The sequence below is a fragment of the Macaca nemestrina genome, chromosome 8, assembly GCF_043159975.1.
Source record: "Macaca nemestrina isolate mMacNem1 chromosome 8, mMacNem.hap1, whole genome shotgun sequence".
NCBI classification, from domain to species: Eukaryota; Metazoa; Chordata; class Mammalia; order Primates; family Cercopithecidae; genus Macaca; species Macaca nemestrina.
In genome coordinates this window covers 48,608,130-48,627,163 of record NC_092132.1, presented here as the reverse complement: position 1 = coordinate 48,627,163, position 19,034 = coordinate 48,608,130, and the positions used below count along the sequence as shown (strand labels likewise).

Below are 19,034 nucleotides of genomic sequence, written 5' to 3'. Positions count from 1 at the left end.
CTGATGAGGGCTGCTTTCAGCCTCCAGGATGGCAACCCTGTGACTGCATCCTTTGGAGGGGATGAATGCTACATCCTCACACATGGAAGGGACAGGAGAGCAAGAGAGTGCTTCCTTCAACTTCTAGCCTTTTCATAAAGGTATTAATCCCATGCATGAGGGCAAAGCCCGCATGAATCACCTCCCAAAGCCCACACCTCTTAATACTGTTGCAGGGGATTAAATTTCAACATGGGCCAGGCATGATGGCTCACACCTCTAATCCCAGCACTTTGGGAGGCTGAGGTGGGCAGATCCTCTGAGGTCAGGAGTTTGAGACCAGCCTGACCCACATGGTGTAACCCTGTCTCTACTAAAAATAGAAAAATTAGCTGGGCACAGTGGTGCATGCCTGTAATCCCAGCTACTCAGGAGACTGAGACAGGGGAATCACTTGAACCCATGAGGCAGAGATTGCAGTGTGCCGAGACTGTGCCATTGCACTGCATCCTGGGTAACAGAGTGAGACTCAGTCTCAAGAACAAAAAAAAAAAGAAAAGTTTCAACATGAATTTTGGAGGGGACACCATCTCAAACCATAGTACAATTGATAACCATAATACTAAACAGTAAATAGTGGGGACAGATGTTTTAAGCCAAGGTGTCCTTTGATCTGTGCTTAAGATAAATCCGGTGGCAATATGGCAGATGAGTTGGAAAAGGACCTCTGTTTAAGGCAGTGAGATGTGTGCAGAAATGTGTCACATGACTGATAATGAGGTTGTGAGCTAGGGAAGTGATGGTAAGAGTGAAGAGGAGGGAAGTTAGTCAAGAAAGAATTTGAAGGCAGAATTACAGGCAGAGTTTGCCAAGTGTTCACCTGTTCTTCCTGAGGGAAAAAGAAGAATCCAAAAAAACCCCTCAGTCATTTCTAACTTATTGACTAGGGTGGGGAATAAAGGGAGAGCAAGTTTGGAAAGGAAGATTCTGAGTTTGGTGTTGGATATTTAGAATTTCAAGTACTTTGGGAAATCTAGGTGGACCATACATGAGATCCTAAACACAGCATAGTCATAGGCCTTGCTTGTGGTGTTAAGTAGTGTAACAATATATTTAATTATGGATCCCCAAGAAGCACTTAAAAGTAGTATATAAGTTGGAAATGTATTCAGATACACGGAACAGAAAATCTGACTTAGCATCTAAAACAAAGAGTTTATATTTCTCACATACGGGAAAGTTGGTGATGCTAGTGTTGATTCAGCTGCTCAGTGATGGCAAGACCAGTTCTCTGGGACCCGCCATCATGGTTATAAATAGCTGATACAGCTCTAGAAACATGACCACTTTCTTCTCAGGTGCTTCTGTTTGGGTCTGTTTGGGTAAAACTGGGTCACGAGGCCTCCTCTGGCTGGAAGGTTGGCTGGAAGAGTGGGAGGAAAATTGTTGAATTCACTTAAATATGTACTTTCCCATCCTATTAGACATAATTCCTCTTTTTTTAAAAAAATAATTTGTAATGCCTCCTTTATTCTGAAATAAACATAATAGACAATCTGCTTATGTATATTTTTAAATAAATATATTATCCTAACTGTAATATAAAGGAACAATTAAAGGAAAGTAATTTATAATTATTTCAAAATGTGAATTCTAAGGCATGACTGCACTAGAAGGCATAGTGAAGAAGTCAGATTCTTGCATGGTGAATGTGACAGCAACATATGCAGATGATACAAGGGTATAGTAATGGTGTTTCCAGTACCATAGGCAGCATATGCATTTGTGTTTTACTGAAAAGATGACCAATTTTGGGTCAAGTTCGGCACAAAACACAGCATAGTCTTCTCTTGATATACAAGATAGTTGTTTCTTGAAAGAGTCAACTTGCATCAAAACTGCACAACAACAATTGTGTATTCGTATACACAATAGAGTTATGTTCAAGGCCAAGGTAATAGGTTTTTCACATTTAGAAAGCTATTTGGAATGTAGGAGAGTTCTTAATACATAGATTGTCCCCCACATAGCTGTATGTCTAGTGTCCCTGGCCTCTGCCAACTAGTTACCAGTAGAATCCCCATACCATGGTGACAAGTAAAAGTGCTCCCCCCACATATTCAAAATGGCCCCTAGGGGCACCATCATCCGTATTAAAAACAACTGGCTTAGATTAATGGGACTGGACACTTTGTACTCCAAACCAAGTGGAAGTTGGTTAGCAAGGAAAAGGGGGAATGGATATTGAATAGGGAATGAAGTGTCTACCGATAGTAGGAACTGGGTTTTCCTTATGTTTATATCTTTTCCTAAATTCTTGCAGAATTCCTTGCATATAATGAGTTCTCAATAAGCTTTCTTGAGTGACTGAATAAATAATTGGAATGTAAGCTATGGGAAATGGAAACTCAGTATTATGTGAGCTTTGAATTTAATAAAGGCAAAAATCTTCCTTAAGATACTTAAAGGGCTAACTACCATAAATCCAGGAATGTTATCAGAAGTTGGGAAGTGAACTTTGGTGTGCCAGTGTCTGTGCTAGGATTTAGCACTTCTGGACTTTCTGTCTGTTACACATTCTAGACTGAAGACTGAGGGTTAAGTTTATATCAGTGAATCCTGTTCAGGAATGGAGGGTTTAGGGGAAATATTTAAGTTTTCATGTAAGTAGTATAGAAGAAAAAGTAACTGGCACGATAAAAGATCAATAAATCTCAGGCTTTAAATCTTACTCCCTCTGTCTTTTAGCACATTCTCTTTCCACTGTGTTCTTTTCCACTTCTGTTTGTCTATTCACTCTGGTATTTTTATCATAGTCTGAGACATTTTCAAATGATAATTTTTAGGAGAAATATTTAGAAATAGAATCAAAGGGCTTTGTTTTGTTTCCTCAAAATATAAACCTATTATTAGAATATAATTCACAGTATGAGAAATGTAGATTTTGCTTGAGTTTGCTTCCAGATTTAAGTAGAAAAGAAAGAAAATGACATTATAAAGAATTTTATCTCTTTTTTGTGAAAAAGATAATCTGTAACTATGGGCTGTGAAGACAATATATGAAAAGCAAATCTTTTTCAAACAGTGCTCCAAAGTTGCCTTTGAATATATAACTTCTGAATTCAAAAGCATGATACAGCATGGATTTTTTAAAAGAGTAGTTGTTTAACATTTTGAAGGGTATAACATTTGATAGTTCCATACTTTGAATTCAAGTGAAGAAACAATAACTTCAACCTTTTGTTTATAAGAATAAAGAATACTAAAAAATGTTGTGTAGTTTAAGTTTAGACATTTCAAGTAGTCCTATAATTTCTTGAGAGAGCAGTAGAGTTTTTTTTTCAATTAGTTTATTAGTATTTTAAAGATTTTAAATGGAAGAAAATCTTGAGTGTCTTTGTAAATGAATTGCATCTTTTATAGGCACAGATGACTTTCACAGCATTTTTTTCATCCCCATGGCAACTTTACAGTATGTGGCCTATGGAGAAAATGACAAGTAGGTAGATGATGAGTTGGGGAAAATGGTGGAAGGTACAGAAGCAATAGGAAGGAAGTATTCCCCAAGATTTGCTTGAAAACATCTACTTTGGTTTTTTATTTTTTTTGAGACAGGGTCTCGCTCTGTTGCCCAGTCTAGTGTGCAGTGACGCGATCTCGGCTCACTGCAAGCTCTGCCTCCCGGGTTCACGCTATTCTCCTGCCTCAGTCTCCCAAGTAGCTGGGACTACAGGCGCCCGCCACCATTCCTCTGATCTTCACTACCTGCTGTCTCTTTAGCATAGATAATTCATCCATTGCCACATCAAGACAAGGACAACATATGAAGTTCCTCAAAATTTCCAGATAAGCCATTATTACCTATATGGTTATTCCCTAAAAGTTTCACACTGAAGTAAACAAGTGTTTTTGGTCATTTCATGCCAACAAACTGATGGCCCTTGATCATCATCCTTTGAACTGACTCCAGATCTAGAATGAATTTTCCAATGTATAGTGACCCTAAGTCTGTGTCTTAGGAAAGAACTTTTTTTTTTTCTGGGCTCACTGCAAGCTCTGCCTCCCAGGTTCACGCCATTCTCCTGTCTCAGCCTTCCGAGTAGCTGGGACTACAGGTGCCCACCACCACACCTGGCTAATTTTTTGTACTTTTAGTAGAGGTGGGGTTTCACCGTGTTAGTCTTGATCTCCTGACTTCGTGATCCGCCCACCTCAGCCTCCCAAAGTGCTGGGATTACAGGCGTGAGCCACCAGCCTGGCCAGGAAATAACTTTTTAAGGTTGCCCTAGAATACCGATCATGATTAAGTTTTATTCTGTCTATATATTTCATTATTTTAATTTTATAATACATTTCTGTTTCTTGCTTAGAATTTATAAATTATGTATCAGATTATGATTTCTGTGTTTTAAAAATACCTATTATATCTTATAGTGATTTTCTTAAGTGGAATGCAATATATCAATATCTTGTTCCATTTTTGTGACTTCTCCAAGTATAGATCACTAGTAATATTATTTTCTACTATTTATTAATGGAAAACTACCTTAGTTGGGCTAATGTAACTATCTAAAGACAATAATAATAAAATTCTATAGTGCTGTTAGAGAGATATATAATTATGCATTCCAGCTGGGGATTACATCAATTATTTTTAGATTATATTCCAGGGAAAACCGGGTTTTGAGTCAACTAACACCCATTTATTGTTCACTTATGTTGAGGGTTCTAGGTGATTTCTCATGTAGCTCATTGTTTTGTGCCTTCAATCTTAGTAAATCTTCCAAAGTGCTGCTGATATACTCAGGGAAAACTAATTTTTTTTAAAAGATTATCTTTTAAATTAACCTCCTTTTAAAAATAAGCATTATTATGTTTGTGGAATTTGAAAATACAGTCTAGTTAAGGTATTTAGAATAACACTCAGTTTCTGTTTTAAAGTGATTATATCATTTTAGTGTCAAAATTAATTTAATTGACCGTATAAGGAGACATTAAGTATTATTACAAAAATGGCATGTTATGGCCAAGTGTGGTGGCTCACGCCCGTAATCCCAATACTTTGGGAGGCCAAGGTGGGTGGATCACGAGGTCAGGAGATGGAGATCAGCCTGGTCAATATGGTGAAACCCCGTCTCTACTAAAAATACAAAAATTAGCTGGGCATGGTGGCAGGCACCTGTAATCTCAGCTTCTCGGGAGGCTGAGGCCGGAGAATTGCTTGAAATCAGAAGGCGGAGATTGCAGTGAGCCGAGATTGCGCCACTGCATTCCAGCCTGGATAACAAGAGTGAAACTCCATCTCCAAAACCAAAACCAAAAACAAACAAACAAAAGGCATGTTATTTATTAATACGAGTGACATACATGCGAAAGGATATCTGACTTAGGCAATGTTATTTTCTGGATGTATTTTTTTAACTAGACTATGACCTAAGTTCCGGCAGTCCCTCTAGAAAGGGTACCATTCCCTCTTCTCTGCTTGCTGAGCCATTTCCTAAGACTGTCTTCAGATGTTATGTCTTCTCTAGAGCTTTTCAGCATTCCTTTTGTTCTTCTTTTTGCTCTCATGGTACTCTATGCATGAGAATGTTTGAGTATATATATATATTATTATAGTTATTTGCCCCTCAAACTGCATTTGGGTTTTCCTCATTGATTTTCTATTTCGTGTAAATGCATATGGTTTCCTATAAAAAAAATACAATTTGTAATCCTCCAGGAAGTCTGTGTCAGTCAGTCAAATTACCTGGTTGATTATAGTTTCTGGTTTATCTGCTGCCTGGGAATCAAAACACAGGTCTTAATTAACTTTCTACAAAGCAAGGATATGGACTAGGGATCACTAAGCTCTCCTATATATCTCTACAATGGTGTCATTATGTGATTCTAATCCATCACTAGAAATGTATTGTGAAATAGTTAATTAATGTTTGCAGAATGCTTAGAGAACTTTTAATGAGAAGTAGATATTTGTGGTTAGTGCTAATGAATAGATGTCTTATGAACCTTTTTTTTTTACACCAACACCACATTGGAAAAATGTGCTTTCAAGAATAAATTGCAATCTGGTGAAATTTTGTTATTAACTAACAAAATGTAGCTTTTAAAAACAAGTATCAGTATAGTGGCTTTAGTGGCTTTAGAAACCAGGACCCTATGCAAGTAAATAGTTGTAATAAAAAGGGAAGCAACAGCAGTGTATAGTTTTCATAATTTTTCAAAACATTTTAAATATGATAGCAACTTTTTACTCTTACAGCTTAGTTGTGAAGGAGGCAAGGCCAGTACTTTTATAGTCTAGGGAAGCTAAGACCTAGAGAGATTAAAGGCTCATTTATTTCTTAAATAAAAATGTATTGAGTGCCTATATTTGGGTATAACAATTGAAGGTGCAGTGTTGAATAATTTACCCTACTTGACTTTGATAGTAAGGGAGACAGGTTTATAAACAAACATATTAGCTGATAACATAGTTAATTATGGTAGAAACACAGAAGATGGTGCAAATAACTCCGGGGTGTTGTTTAGTGAGCCTTTACAGAAGAGGTAGTTTTTAAAGCATTTTCACTAAAGTGTAAGTGTAGGCACTGGCCAGATGAAGGGGAGGAGGTAAGGAGAAGGGTCTTTCAATAAAAGAGAATGAACATATGTCAAGACCCAGAGTTACGAAAGAGCCTGTGCATTTGAAGAACAGCGTGAAGTTCAATGCAGCTAGAGCATTATTGTCCAATATAAATATGAACACAAATGTGCAATTTAAATTTTTCTAATAGCCATACTACAGAGTAAAAAGAGACAGGTAAAATCAATAATAACACATTTTATTTAACCCAATATATCTGAAATATTTATTTTTTTTTAACTTAAGTCATTAAAATCAAATCAGGTGAATATTTAACACAAAACATTTCAGTTTGTCTTCCTTCCTTTCTTTTCTTTTCTTTCTTCCTCTCTTTTTCTTTTCTTTTCTTTTTTTTTTAGGGACTGGATCTCGCTATATTGCCCAGACTGGTCTTCCTGCCTCAGTCTCCCAAAGTGTTGGGATTACAGGCATGAGCCACTGCCCTCAGCCTAAGACATCTCAGTTTGGACTAAACACATTTCAAGGGCTCAATGTATAGAAACTTAGCAATGCATGTGTATGTATGTGTGTGTCAGAGAGAGAAAGAGAATGAGAATGAAAATCTGTGTGCTCTAGAGGGGGAGGAGGATAGATAAGGTTGAAGTAGTTGTTGGAGTCATATTTTTAAAGGCTTTGCATGCTGGCTTATTTTAGAATTTTTTCTTAAAATTTAGTAGTGAAGGAACAGTTTTGAAAATTTTGAATTTGTTATAGACTAATGCTTTTGCAAAATAACAATAAATTAGAAAGGTGAAAGTAAAAAGACATACAAAGAGAGGCATCATTTTTAAATCATTAAATTTGACAGATGTTGTCTTAGTCTAGTTTGTGCTGCTATAACGGAATACCACAGACTGGATAGTTTATAACTAACAGAAATTAATTGGTTTACAATTCTAGAGCCTAAAAAGTACAAGATTGAGGGGCCACATCTGGTGAGGGCCTTTTAGCTGCATCAAAACTTTGCAAAAGGCATCACATGGTGGAAGGGCAAGAGAGGGAGAGAGAAAAAGCAAGAGAGGGTAAACTCACTCCCATGATAAAGAACCCGTTCCCTCAATAAAGGCATTTGTCCTTTCGTGAGGGCAAAACCATCATGATTTAAACACATCTTAAAGGTCCCACCTTCCAAGACCATTACGAAGGCAATTAAATTTCCACATGGATTTGGAGGGACATAGTATTACTCCCTGCATGTTTTTCTTACATACAAAACGCACTTATTTCATCCCAATAGCTCCAAATTCTTAATTCTTTCCAGCACCAACGCAAAAGTCCAAAGCCTTATCTAAATCAGATATGGGTGAGACATAACACAATCCATTCTGAGGCAAATTCCCCTCTAGCTGTGAGCCTGTGAAATTATACAAGTTATCTATTTTCACAATACAATGGTGGGACAGGTATAGGATAGACATTCCCATTCCAAAATGGATAAATAGGCAAGGAAGGGGTAGCTGGTTCCAAGTAAGTCCAAAACCCAATGGGGACAACAACAGTAAATCTTAAGGCTCAGAAATAATTTTCTTTGACTCCATGCTGCCCTGCTTCCTGGACACACTGGGGCAGGGGTTGAGCCCCGAAGGACTTGGAGAGCCCTGCACCTAAGGCTTTGCTGGATGGTTGGAGTCTTATGCTTACAGCTCTCCCAGGCTGTCTTTGCGTGCTGGCTTTGCCTGCTGGTGTCTACAGTTCAGGAGTCTCAGGTGTGGTTCTGCCCCTGCAGCTTCACTAGACATTGCTTTAGGGGGGACTCTTTGTGGCAGCTCTGCTCCTGCAGCAGTTTTCTACCTGGATCCCCAGGCTGTCTGATACCTTCTTTAAAATCTAGGTGAAGGTAGCCATGCCTCCACAGCTTGTGAACTCTGTGTGCCTGCAGACTTGGCACCGTGTGGATACCACCAATATTTACTGCTTGTGCACTCTGGAGCAGAGGCCTTAGCTGCACGTGTGCCTGGTCAAGTCATGGCTGTAGCAGTTTAAGGGCGCTGCACCAGAATGTGGGGAACAGACATTTGAGGAGGTGAGGTGCAGGGCAGTGAATTCTAAGGTCCCTTGGGTGCCTCTTCAGAAACTTTGCCCTCAAGATTCTAGCTTGTCTCAGAGATCCCTAAAGTGCCTTTGGGGTCATTTTCTCATTGTGTTGATGAATAGCACCTGGCTCTTTTCTAGCCATACAAACCTTTTTAGCAAATGGTTACTTGGCCACACCCTTTGTTTGCATGCCTAAGCACATATTTTTATTCTTTACATGGCCAGGCTCTGAATTTTCACAATTTTTATGTTCTATCTTCCCTTAAATTATAAGTACTGTCTTTAAATTATTTCTTTCCTCTCACATTCTATTATATACATTTAAAAGAAGCCACACAGCTCCTTCAGTATTTTGCTTAGAAATTTCTGGCTGGCATGGTGGCTCACACTTTTAATCCCAGCACTTTGGGAGGCCGTGGTGAACGGATCATAAGGTCAGGAGATCGAGACCATCCTGGCTAACGCGGTGAAACCCCGTCTTTACTAAAAACACAAAAAATTAGCCAGGCGTGGTGGTGGGCACCTGTGGTCCCAGCTCCTCAGGAGGCTGAGGCAGGAGAATGTTGTGAACCCGGGAGGCGGAGTTTGCAGTGAGCCAAGACTGTGCCACTGCACTCCAGCCTGGGAGACAGAGCGAGACTCCATCTCAAAACAAAACAAAACAAAAAGGAAATTTCTTCCATCAGATATTCTAGTTTGTCACTGTTAAATTCTGCCTTCTGTTAAAGCCCTCAGGCATGGACACACTTCAGCCAAGTTCTTTGCCACTTAATAACAAGGATGGCCTTTACTACAGTTTCCAATACATTGTTCTTCATTTCCATCTGAGACTTGGTCAGAATTGCCTGTACTGTCCATATTTCTGTCAGCATTCTGGTCGTGAATCTCTAAGAAGAATCACTCAAGTAATCTCTAAGAAGTTCCAGACTTTCTCTCTTGCTCATCTCATCTTCTGAGCCCTTCCCAGAATTGCCCTTAATTCTCTATTCATTGTACTCTAGGCTTTTTCTAGATTGCTCTTCCAAATTCTTCCGGCCTCGCTGCATTATCCAATTTCAAAGCCGCTTCCACATTTTTCAGGTATTTGTTATAACAACCCACCTCTCTGGTACCAATTTTTGTCTTAGTTGTGTGTGTGTGTGTGTGTGTGCGTGCGTGCTGCTTTAACAGAATACCACAGACAGAGTAATTCACAAATAATGAAAATTTATTGGCTTTAGGGTTTCTTGCCACATCATAACATGGCAGAAGGTATCGCACAGAAGGAGGGCAAAGAGGGGATAAGAGAGATCAAAGGAGGCACAAACCTGCAATAACATTAGTTTATTCATGAAGGTGAAGCCCTTGTGTCCTGAATACCTTTTGAAAGTCCAACCTTATAATACCATCACAAGCGCAATTACATTTCAACATGAGTTTTGAAGGGGAAAGATGTTCAAACGGTAGCAGACATACAGTTTATATAAAAGTGTCTAAACCAGTGATATCCAATAGAACTTTCTGTCATGATAGGAATGTTCTGTCTGTGCTGCTTAATGTAATAGCCACTAGCCACAGGTAGCTATTGAGTACTTGAAATGTGGCTAGTGTGACTGAGAAAATGAATTCTTAGTTTAATTTAATTTTAGTTAATTTAAATTGAAGTGACCATATGAGACAATTGATTACTATATTGGACAGCATTGAATACATTTACTCTTAATCTCTGTATTTACCTATTGTGCATTAGTAAAAAACAGTTTGTGCACTGGCATGGCCCACAAACCATGCTTTGAGTAGCACTATTTAAAGCATGGACTGTAGTGCTAGAAAGCCTTTGTATGTCTTTGGCAAACTGCTTAATCTCTTGGTGCCCCAGTTTCCTCATTTGTAAAATAAAGGTAATAATAAACTACCTAATAGAGTTGTTGTGAGGATTAAATGCATTAATGAATGTAGCATACTTAGCCCAAGGTCTGACACACAGCATGCTCTACATAAATGCTTCCTGTTATTGTTATTATCATTATTATTTTTATTATGTAGGTGGCGGATATCAAACAGTTAAGTGGTAACAAAGCCCAGTCTTTTTATTAATTCTCTGCTTTTTGCAGTAGCTTAGACTTTTTCCTTTTAAAAATATACCACAGTTTGTGGCATCTAGTGGCTTCCAATAAATATCTTTTGAACATAAGTATAAAGTACTTTTCAAGCACAGATGAAGAAGCAATTATTTTTCTGAAGGGAGGATTGGTAAAAGTATTGAGAACAGATGACAGTTGAGAGGGTCTCAGTGGATAAGTCTGACAGGCAAAGAGGAGAGGACACACCTGGCAGAGGGAGCAAGGATACCCATTTGGATTATACTCTATTTAGGAGACTATACAGCAGGTAACACTGCCTTAGCCCTATCACTGCTACCACCACTTCTTTCTCTCCTTCCCAGCTCTTTTCTTGATTTATCCTTTTAGCATATTTTAAACAGGATTAATAGGTAACACGTGATTCTACAGTTTTAAGGGAGGTCAATCATTGCCTCTTGTTCATTCCTCAGAGTAACAGTGCCCGAATTTGATGGTGGATGTTGGGCAGTGGTTGGGAAGGGAAGGGGAATGCTGCTTGAAAAGCAGTCCCTGGGTTATGGACAGGTAGCTGTGAGATTCTTTTCCCTTAAAACATAATGTTTCTTATTTATGTAGATTATCTTAACAAGAAAACCAACTGGAAAAAAATGAAATTCCTTATCTTCGCATTTTTTGGTGGTGCTCACCTTTTATCCCTGTGCTCTGGGAAAGCTATATACAAGAATGGCATCTCTAAGAGGACTTTTCAAGAAATAAAAGAAGAAATAGCCAGCTATGGAGATGTTGCTAAAGCAATTATCAACCTAGCTGTTTATGGTAAAGCCCAGAACAGATCCTATGAGCGACTGGCACTTCTGGTTGATACTGTTGGACCCAGACTGAGTGGCTCCAAGAACCTAGAAAAAGCCATCCAAATTATGTACCAAAACCTGCAGCAAGATGGGCTGGAGAATGTTCACCTGGAGCCAGTGAGAATACCCCACTGGGAGAGGGGAGAAGAATCGGCTGTGATGCTGGAGCCAAGAATTCATAAGATAGCCATTCTGGGTCTTGGCAGCAGCATTGGGACTCCTCCAGAAGGTATTGTTTGTGTTTTCAGTTTGATTTGCATTTTATAAAACTAATGTCCCTTGGTGTAATTGAGTACAATATGCATGATTCATATTATAATTTGTATAATTTCTTATTCCATTGGCTTAATGAGTTCTCTACCCTTTTTTGTCCTCCCATTTTTTTTTACTTCTGTTTCTTTTGTGAAAGAGAACTGATCATGTTGGATCGCTTTTTAAATGTAGAATCTGTAGCTACTGGTCCATGATACTTTCCAGCCCTATCATTTTGTAATTGCTATCTAGTTAAACATTAGCATCATTCTATGGATAATTGAAATATATATAAACAGGATACAAAAACTATGACTTCTTCCAAGTGACCTCAGTGTGAATTATTTTTTAGAATTAATGAAATAGAGAATAGAACATTGCACTCTGAATTGATTTAATTATTTTTATAGAATTGAGGTTTCTACTTTAAGGAATTATCCAAGGTTGAGTTCTACCTTTACTTATAAGCACCCTGGATCAGCTTTATCAGATAGTATACAGTAAATGCCCAGATCGGAGATATATAGCCAGTCATCAGGGAGCTATCAGTTAGCCTTGAATATATCCATGGGCTAATTTCCAGTGGCAGAAGAATGAGTTTCTATTCTTTTGACTTTTTTGGATGCCAAGAGAAAGGCCCAGTGAAGAAGTACATTGTCAGTTTAAAACATTATTTATCCAGATATAATTCACATACTATGATGTTCACCCATTTAGAATGTACAAGCGACTTTTAGTATATTCACAGAGTTGTACAACCACCACAATCTAATTGTAGAACATTTTTATCACCACAAAAAGAAACTGTGACTATTAGCTGTCATTCTCCAGTCTACCTATATCCCAGCCCTAGGAAACCACTAATCTGCTTTCTGTCTTTATGGATTTGCTTATTCTGGGCATTTTATTTGAATGGAATAATACATTATATGATCTTTCGTGAATGCTTTTTTTCATGTAGCATACTGTTTTCCAGGTTCATATGTTGTCGCATGTTTCAGTATTTCATTCTTTTTATTGCTCAGTAATATTCCATTTTATGAATGTATCACATTTTTATTTGTCCATGCATCAGTTGATGGACATTGAGATTATTTTCACCTTTTAGATATTATGAATAGAGCTGCTGTGAACATTCATGCACAAGTTTTTCATGTGAACATTTGTTTTCATTTCTCTTGGGTATAAAGCAAGAAGTAGAATTGTTGAGTCATATACCAGCTCTGTGTTTAACTTTATGAGGTATTGCCAAACTGTTTTCTGAAGTGGCTGCACAGTTTTATGTACCCACTGACAATGTATTAATTTTTCCATATGCTTGTCAACACTTATTATTATCTGACTTCTTGGTTATAGCTATTCTAGTGGGTGTGGAGTGGTATCTCATTGTGCTTTTGATTTGCATTTCCCTAATGACAAGTGATGTTGAGCATCCTTCTATGTTCTCACTCACCCATTTGTTTACCTTCTTTGGAGAAATGTGTATCCAAATTCATTGCCCAGGTTTTAATTGGACAATGAGATTTTTATTATAGAGTTTTAAAAGCTTTTTTATGTATTGTGTATACAAGTCCCTTTTCATATATTTGATTTACTAATGTTCTCTCCATTCTGAGGATTGTGTTTTTTTTTTCTTGATGGTAATATTCGCTACAGAAATATTTAATCTTTGATTTAGTCCAGCTAATTTATTTTATTTCTATGTTGCCTGTGCTTTTGGTGTCATATCAAACCATTGCCTATACCATAGTCACAAACATTTACTACTACTATTGTAATGTATTTAGGTCTGTATATCTTTACTCTCATCTCATATTTTCTTCTAAGAATTTTATGGCTGCTATCCTTACATTTATATCTGTGAATTAATTGCATTAATTTTTGTATATGGTAAATGATAAGGCTTCAGCTTTCTTCTTTTGAATGTGGTCATTCAGTTGTCTCAACTTCATTTGTTGAAAAGGCTATTCTTTCTCCTTTAATTCAGTGCATTACATCAATTTATTTTCAGATGTTAAAAAACCTTGCATTACTGGTATAAACCCCACTTGATTATAATACATAATATTTTTTATATGGTGCTGAATTCAGTTTGGTAGTATTTTGCTTAATATTGCATTTATATCCATAGGGATATTGGATTGTAGTTTCATTTTCTTGTAATGTCTTTTTTTTTTGTATCAGAGTAAGACTGGCTTCATGAAATCAGTGGCAAAGTGTCACCTCATCTTCCATCCTTTGGAAGAGATTACAAATGACTGCTATTAATTCTTTAAATTTCTGGTAGAATTCAGTGAGGCAATCTCATTCAGGGTTTTCTTTGTGGGAAGACTTTTAATTATTAATTCAATTTCTTTACTTGTCTAATCAGATTTTCAGTTTCTTCTTGAGTCAGTTTTAGTAGCTTGTGTCTTTAGAGAAATGTATCTGTTTTATCTAAGTCATGTAATTTGTTGGTGTACAGTTATTTATAGTATCTTATTATAATTTTTTATGTTTGTAAGGATAAGGGTCTAAATCACTGCTGTCACTTGCTTTTGGGCAGAAAAACTTTGTTTAGATTTTTCTGGCAGCAAATTCTCTAAGCCTTTTTTCATCTTTATCTCTTTATTTAAACTTCAGTTTTGAAAGATAGTTTTACTGGACATGAGATTCTTAGTTGAAAGGTTTGTTTTTCTTTTCTTTTTTTCTTTTTTTTTTACTTTCAGCACTCTGAATACATTATCCATCCCATTGCCTTCTGGACTCCATTGTTTCTTTTTTTTTTTTTTTTTTTTTTGAGATGGAGTTTCCCTCTTGTTGTCTAGGCTGGAGTGCAATGGCACAATCTCAGCTCACTGCAACCTCCACTTTGCCGGTTCAAGTGATTCTCCTGCCTCAGCCTCCCAAGTAGCTGGGATTACAGGTGCACACCACCATGCCCAGCTAATTTTTTTGTATTTTCAATAGAGACAGGGTTTCACCATTTTGGAGAGGCTTGTCTCGAACTCCTGGACTCAGGTGATCTACCTGCCTAGGCTTCCCAAAGTGATGGGATTACAGGCTGGAGCCACGATTCCTGTCCTGGACTACTTTGTTTTTGATGAGATGTCAGCTGTTACTGTTTTGGAGGTTTCCTTGTATGTGATGAATCATGTCTTCTTTATTGCTTTCAAGATTTTCTTTTCCTTTTAGATTTTTGTTATTTTGATTCTAATGTATCTAGGTATGTATATCTTTATTCTCATCTTACTTGGAGGTTGTTGATTTTCTTGGGTGTGTAGATTGAAGTTTTTCATCAAATTTGAGGTGTTTTCAGCTATTATTGCCACAATTTTTTTTCTTCCCTTTTTTCTTTTTCCTCTCCTTATACTTCCATTTATTGTGTGTTGGTGATTTAATGATGTCCCATATTTCTCTTAGGCTCTGCTCATTTTTCTTTACTCTTTTTTTTCTTTGTTCTTCAAATTGTATGACCTCTATCAATCTATCATCAAACTTACTGATTCTTTCTTCTATTAGCTTAAAGCTACTATTGAGCCTCTATACTGAATTTGTCTCTTTAGTTACTATACTTTTAAACTCCATAACTTCTCTTTGGCCTTTTTAAAAAATAATTTCTGTGACTTTATTGATATTTTTTTATTTGATGAGATGTTGTCATCATATCTGCCTTTAGTTCTTTAAGTATGGTTTCTTTTAGTTCCTTGAATATTTCAATAATAGCTGCTTTGAAGTGTTTGCTATATCCCACATCTGGACCCCCTAAAAGACAGTTTCTACTGCCTACTTCTTTTTTTCTTGTGTATGGGTTATACTTTATTGTATCTTTTTATGCCATAGTTTTAAAAACAGAAAGCCTGAATATTTAAACTAATGTTTTATGGCAACTCTGGATACTGACTCATCTTCCTTCCTTTCCCCCCTCCATTTACTTGGTTGTTCATTTGTTTAATCGCTTGAATGTATTAACTCTGTGACATCTATTTCTCTTACACTGTTCAGTTTCTGATGTTCCTGTTTAGATTGTTTTTTTTTTTCTTTTAGTTGGGTTCCCTATGAGTCACCCATAGGTCTGCATAAACCACTTATTGGTCAAAGGTTATGCTTAGGTTCCTTTAGCCAGTTATGTTTTACTCTTTGCCATTGGATGTTTTTGTGACTTGGAGTCTGTTATTACAACTTAAGAAGTTTATTTTTTCTCCCAACTTTGGCCAAGGCCAAATGCCTTGGAAGTTCCTTGTCTAATCACTTCTGCGAGGGTGCGGCCTTGGGCATGCACACAGTCTTCCAGATTACCATAATGCAAGTAATATTATTTTTAAGCATGGCTTAGTAGTATTTTCTCCAGGGTCAGAATAGCTTATTTTTTAGCCAGTGTTTGCTCAGAGGTTGTACTTAAACACTTTGAGTGAGTGAGGCTTCTGCCCTTTGTTGACGAATCTGTGTGCAGCTTGGGAAATGTTTTCAAATCTGACTCACGTGTTGTTTTGATTGTTCCTGAGTAGGTATAACCTAGGACGTGTGTGTAGCTTTTCAACCCCCAGGGTTTACTGAGATCCCAGGAAGGCCCTTCTTGGTTGTTTCTTTCTTTCGTTCTGTTAAAGCTATGGTGGTTCTGCCATTTTGCTTGTTGCTGGCAGTATCACGAAGCTACCAGCACCCCCTTAATTGTTCTTCGCCAAGCTCTCCATTATTTTCAGCAACACCCTTAGGCAGGGAATTCTCCATTCTCTGCACTAAATGAAGTCACTAACATCAATAAGAACTATGGAGCTCTTCATCCTTATGACTTCTCTTCCCCTGGGAGAACATTCGTGCTACTCCATGGGAGCTAGCAGTGATAGTGGCACCACCCAGTGGCACCCAGAGTGATATCCCTAGTGGATGATAAGATGATAAGAAGGGAGAAGGAGGTAGTTCTCAGCCTTGTTGGCTTGCAGCTTCCAGTGTGGGACCACCTCCTATGACTGAGCTGAGAAAGGGGTGATCAGAGTCTTAGTATTCTTGATGGCTACTTAGGGTGGAGTTTCTATCCTATGAGTAGGACTTGGGTAGAGGAATGGCGCCTCAGTTCTCTTGGCATTGCTTGACTAGAACAGAGGTTCTGCCACAAGGTAATGGGGTTGGGGAATGAGAAACACTGGTAGCCTGTCCTTCCAAAGGTGAAACTATTGCCCTAAACTGAGAATTGGGTGGAGAGGAAGCTCTCATGTTCTTGTCTGCACTTGGTCAGAATAGAGTACCTGTAGTAGAGTTTCTGTAACATGGAGCTGGGGGTAGGAGAGGAAAGCAGATCATGACCCAGATGCCACAGAATCTTACTGTTCTCATCAAGACTTGGTAAATTTTCTTGTATGAATGTTATCCTTTGCTGTATGCCCTTAGGACAGTTTTGAAAGACATTAAACTATTTTTTTAAAATAATTCTTCCCACTAAATATGTTGTGGGGTGAAGATCTGCTGAGTTACTCATGCTGCCATGCTGGAAGAATCACTGGGATAGCTAATTTTGATCTCTCTAAGGCTGCGTGAATGGGTGGTAGAATTCTCCAAGGTGTTAGGGAGCTCCTCAGCTTGGGTTCTATAGTGTTAGTCAGGAGTTTCCTTCAGTTGCCTTCTGTTAAATGCTAATCTATGTTAGATACCAACTTAAATCCTCCTTTTTAAGCTCTCTCAATTGTCCAGTTATCTGAAAAAGATTAGCACTTTTTTTTCCCCAGATGAGAGAACCAGACTCCAAGAGGTTATGTAATTTACCAAGAGTTGCACAACTGGTGAGAGGCCTTGTTTGGACATGAACAACTGTCAAACTCCAGAGTTTGTGCTTTTAGTCATTAGACTATATTGCTTCTCATACAAATATTTTAATGTTGTTTCCATTTATAAGATTACTATTTTTAGCCATCTAGCTGAAGCAGATCTGTTCCAAAAGCCATTGATACCTGTACTATGATGGCAGAACATATTGGTTTCTGCGTATTTTTTAAAAGAAAGTTTTCTTATTCCCATTTCTTTCTCATCATCATTTCTCATTCTATAAGCTGGGCCTCCTCTTTCCTGACTATCTGCCTGGTATTGAAAACTAAGCCAAGTTACTGATTGCTCCTGAGACCTTCAAAACCCAGGGGATGTGAATTTTACTCACCGAAATCTATTCTAGTTTTCCAAGACTCACTTTCATCCCACTCCTCGTTCCATGGGGCTCAAAGTAGATAAACAGTTGTCTGGCAACTGGACTATTTTAAGCTCTGAAGAGACTGGAGGGTTGGAATGCACCAGGTGTGGAAAATTCCCACAAGAGATAGTGTAAAGTTGGCATAACAGGATCTCTAACCCAGGCAGAGTGGTGCAGAGCTTATCTTCTAGCCTCTCTCTCAGGAAACCTGTCTTCTCACTTTGGCTTACCACTAACTAGTTGTGTGACCTTGGTTGCCATTTAATCATCATGGCCTTGATTTTGTGACCTGTGAAATGAGAGATCGTTGGAATTCTGAATCTGTAAGGTCTCCTCTAGATTGGAAAGGGTAATTTTTATGGCAATCCATAAGGGATCACTGAAGTTAGAATTCACAAGAGCTGGATTCTGCCAAGTGTGTGTGATGGAGTAGATTCTTTGTTTAACCAGATTTTTAAACTTCTCAGTTCTAAACTTGAGTATTACAGTAAGTATGTTAGTTTATCCACTCTTGTAGACTTTAGTATTACAGTAGGTGTGTTAGTTTATTCACATGACAGGATTGAGAGCTCTGCGAGTTATCTGTGGAGAGTTTGAAGAAGGCAGATAAACAAGCAGGCCAAGTCCGAAGAGATGAAGGACAAACTTACAAGACAGGAGAAAGCACAATCTCTAATCAGTCCTGAGATAGCATAGAGATGTCAGATTTGAATGGACCAAGTGAAAGAATGAGAATCAACAGTCACATCCGGGTTAGGCTGACATATGTGCAAGAAAGAGGAACTTGGGCAGACTATGTGATTATTTCCCAGCAGACATAACTCTGGGTCTTCATGGTTTACGGTCTGTGAGCCCAATATAGCAGGTCATTGAGTATTTATTAATCCTCAGTGGAGACTGACATCTCTACCGAGATACAGGGCTTTCTTAAAATTTTAGGATTGTATGTTTTTATTATGTTTAGTGTATGTTTTATTATGTTTGTATGTCATATTATATTACATTTTATTATATGTTTTATATTAGTTAGGGGGCTCCTGGAGACCTAGACTGAGTCTTATCAATTTCTGTAT

The 19,034-nt window shown here is 37.8% G+C and overlaps 1 protein-coding gene across 3 annotated transcripts in view; it reads left to right on the top strand.

The window, feature by feature from the left end:
- LOC105476099 (carboxypeptidase Q) overlaps window positions 1-19,034 on the top strand; it is a 494,234-nt gene that overhangs the window by 126,040 nt on the left and 349,160 nt on the right. For all 3 annotated transcript variants that reach the window (XM_011731752.3, XM_071067973.1, XM_011731754.3), the window contains exon 2: window positions 11,317-11,781. In XM_011731752.3, the coding sequence (XP_011730054.2) occupies window positions 11,349-11,781 (433 nt within the window). In that variant the 5' untranslated portion in view covers window positions 11,317-11,348. The remainder of the gene's footprint in view (window positions 1-11,316; window positions 11,782-19,034) is intronic.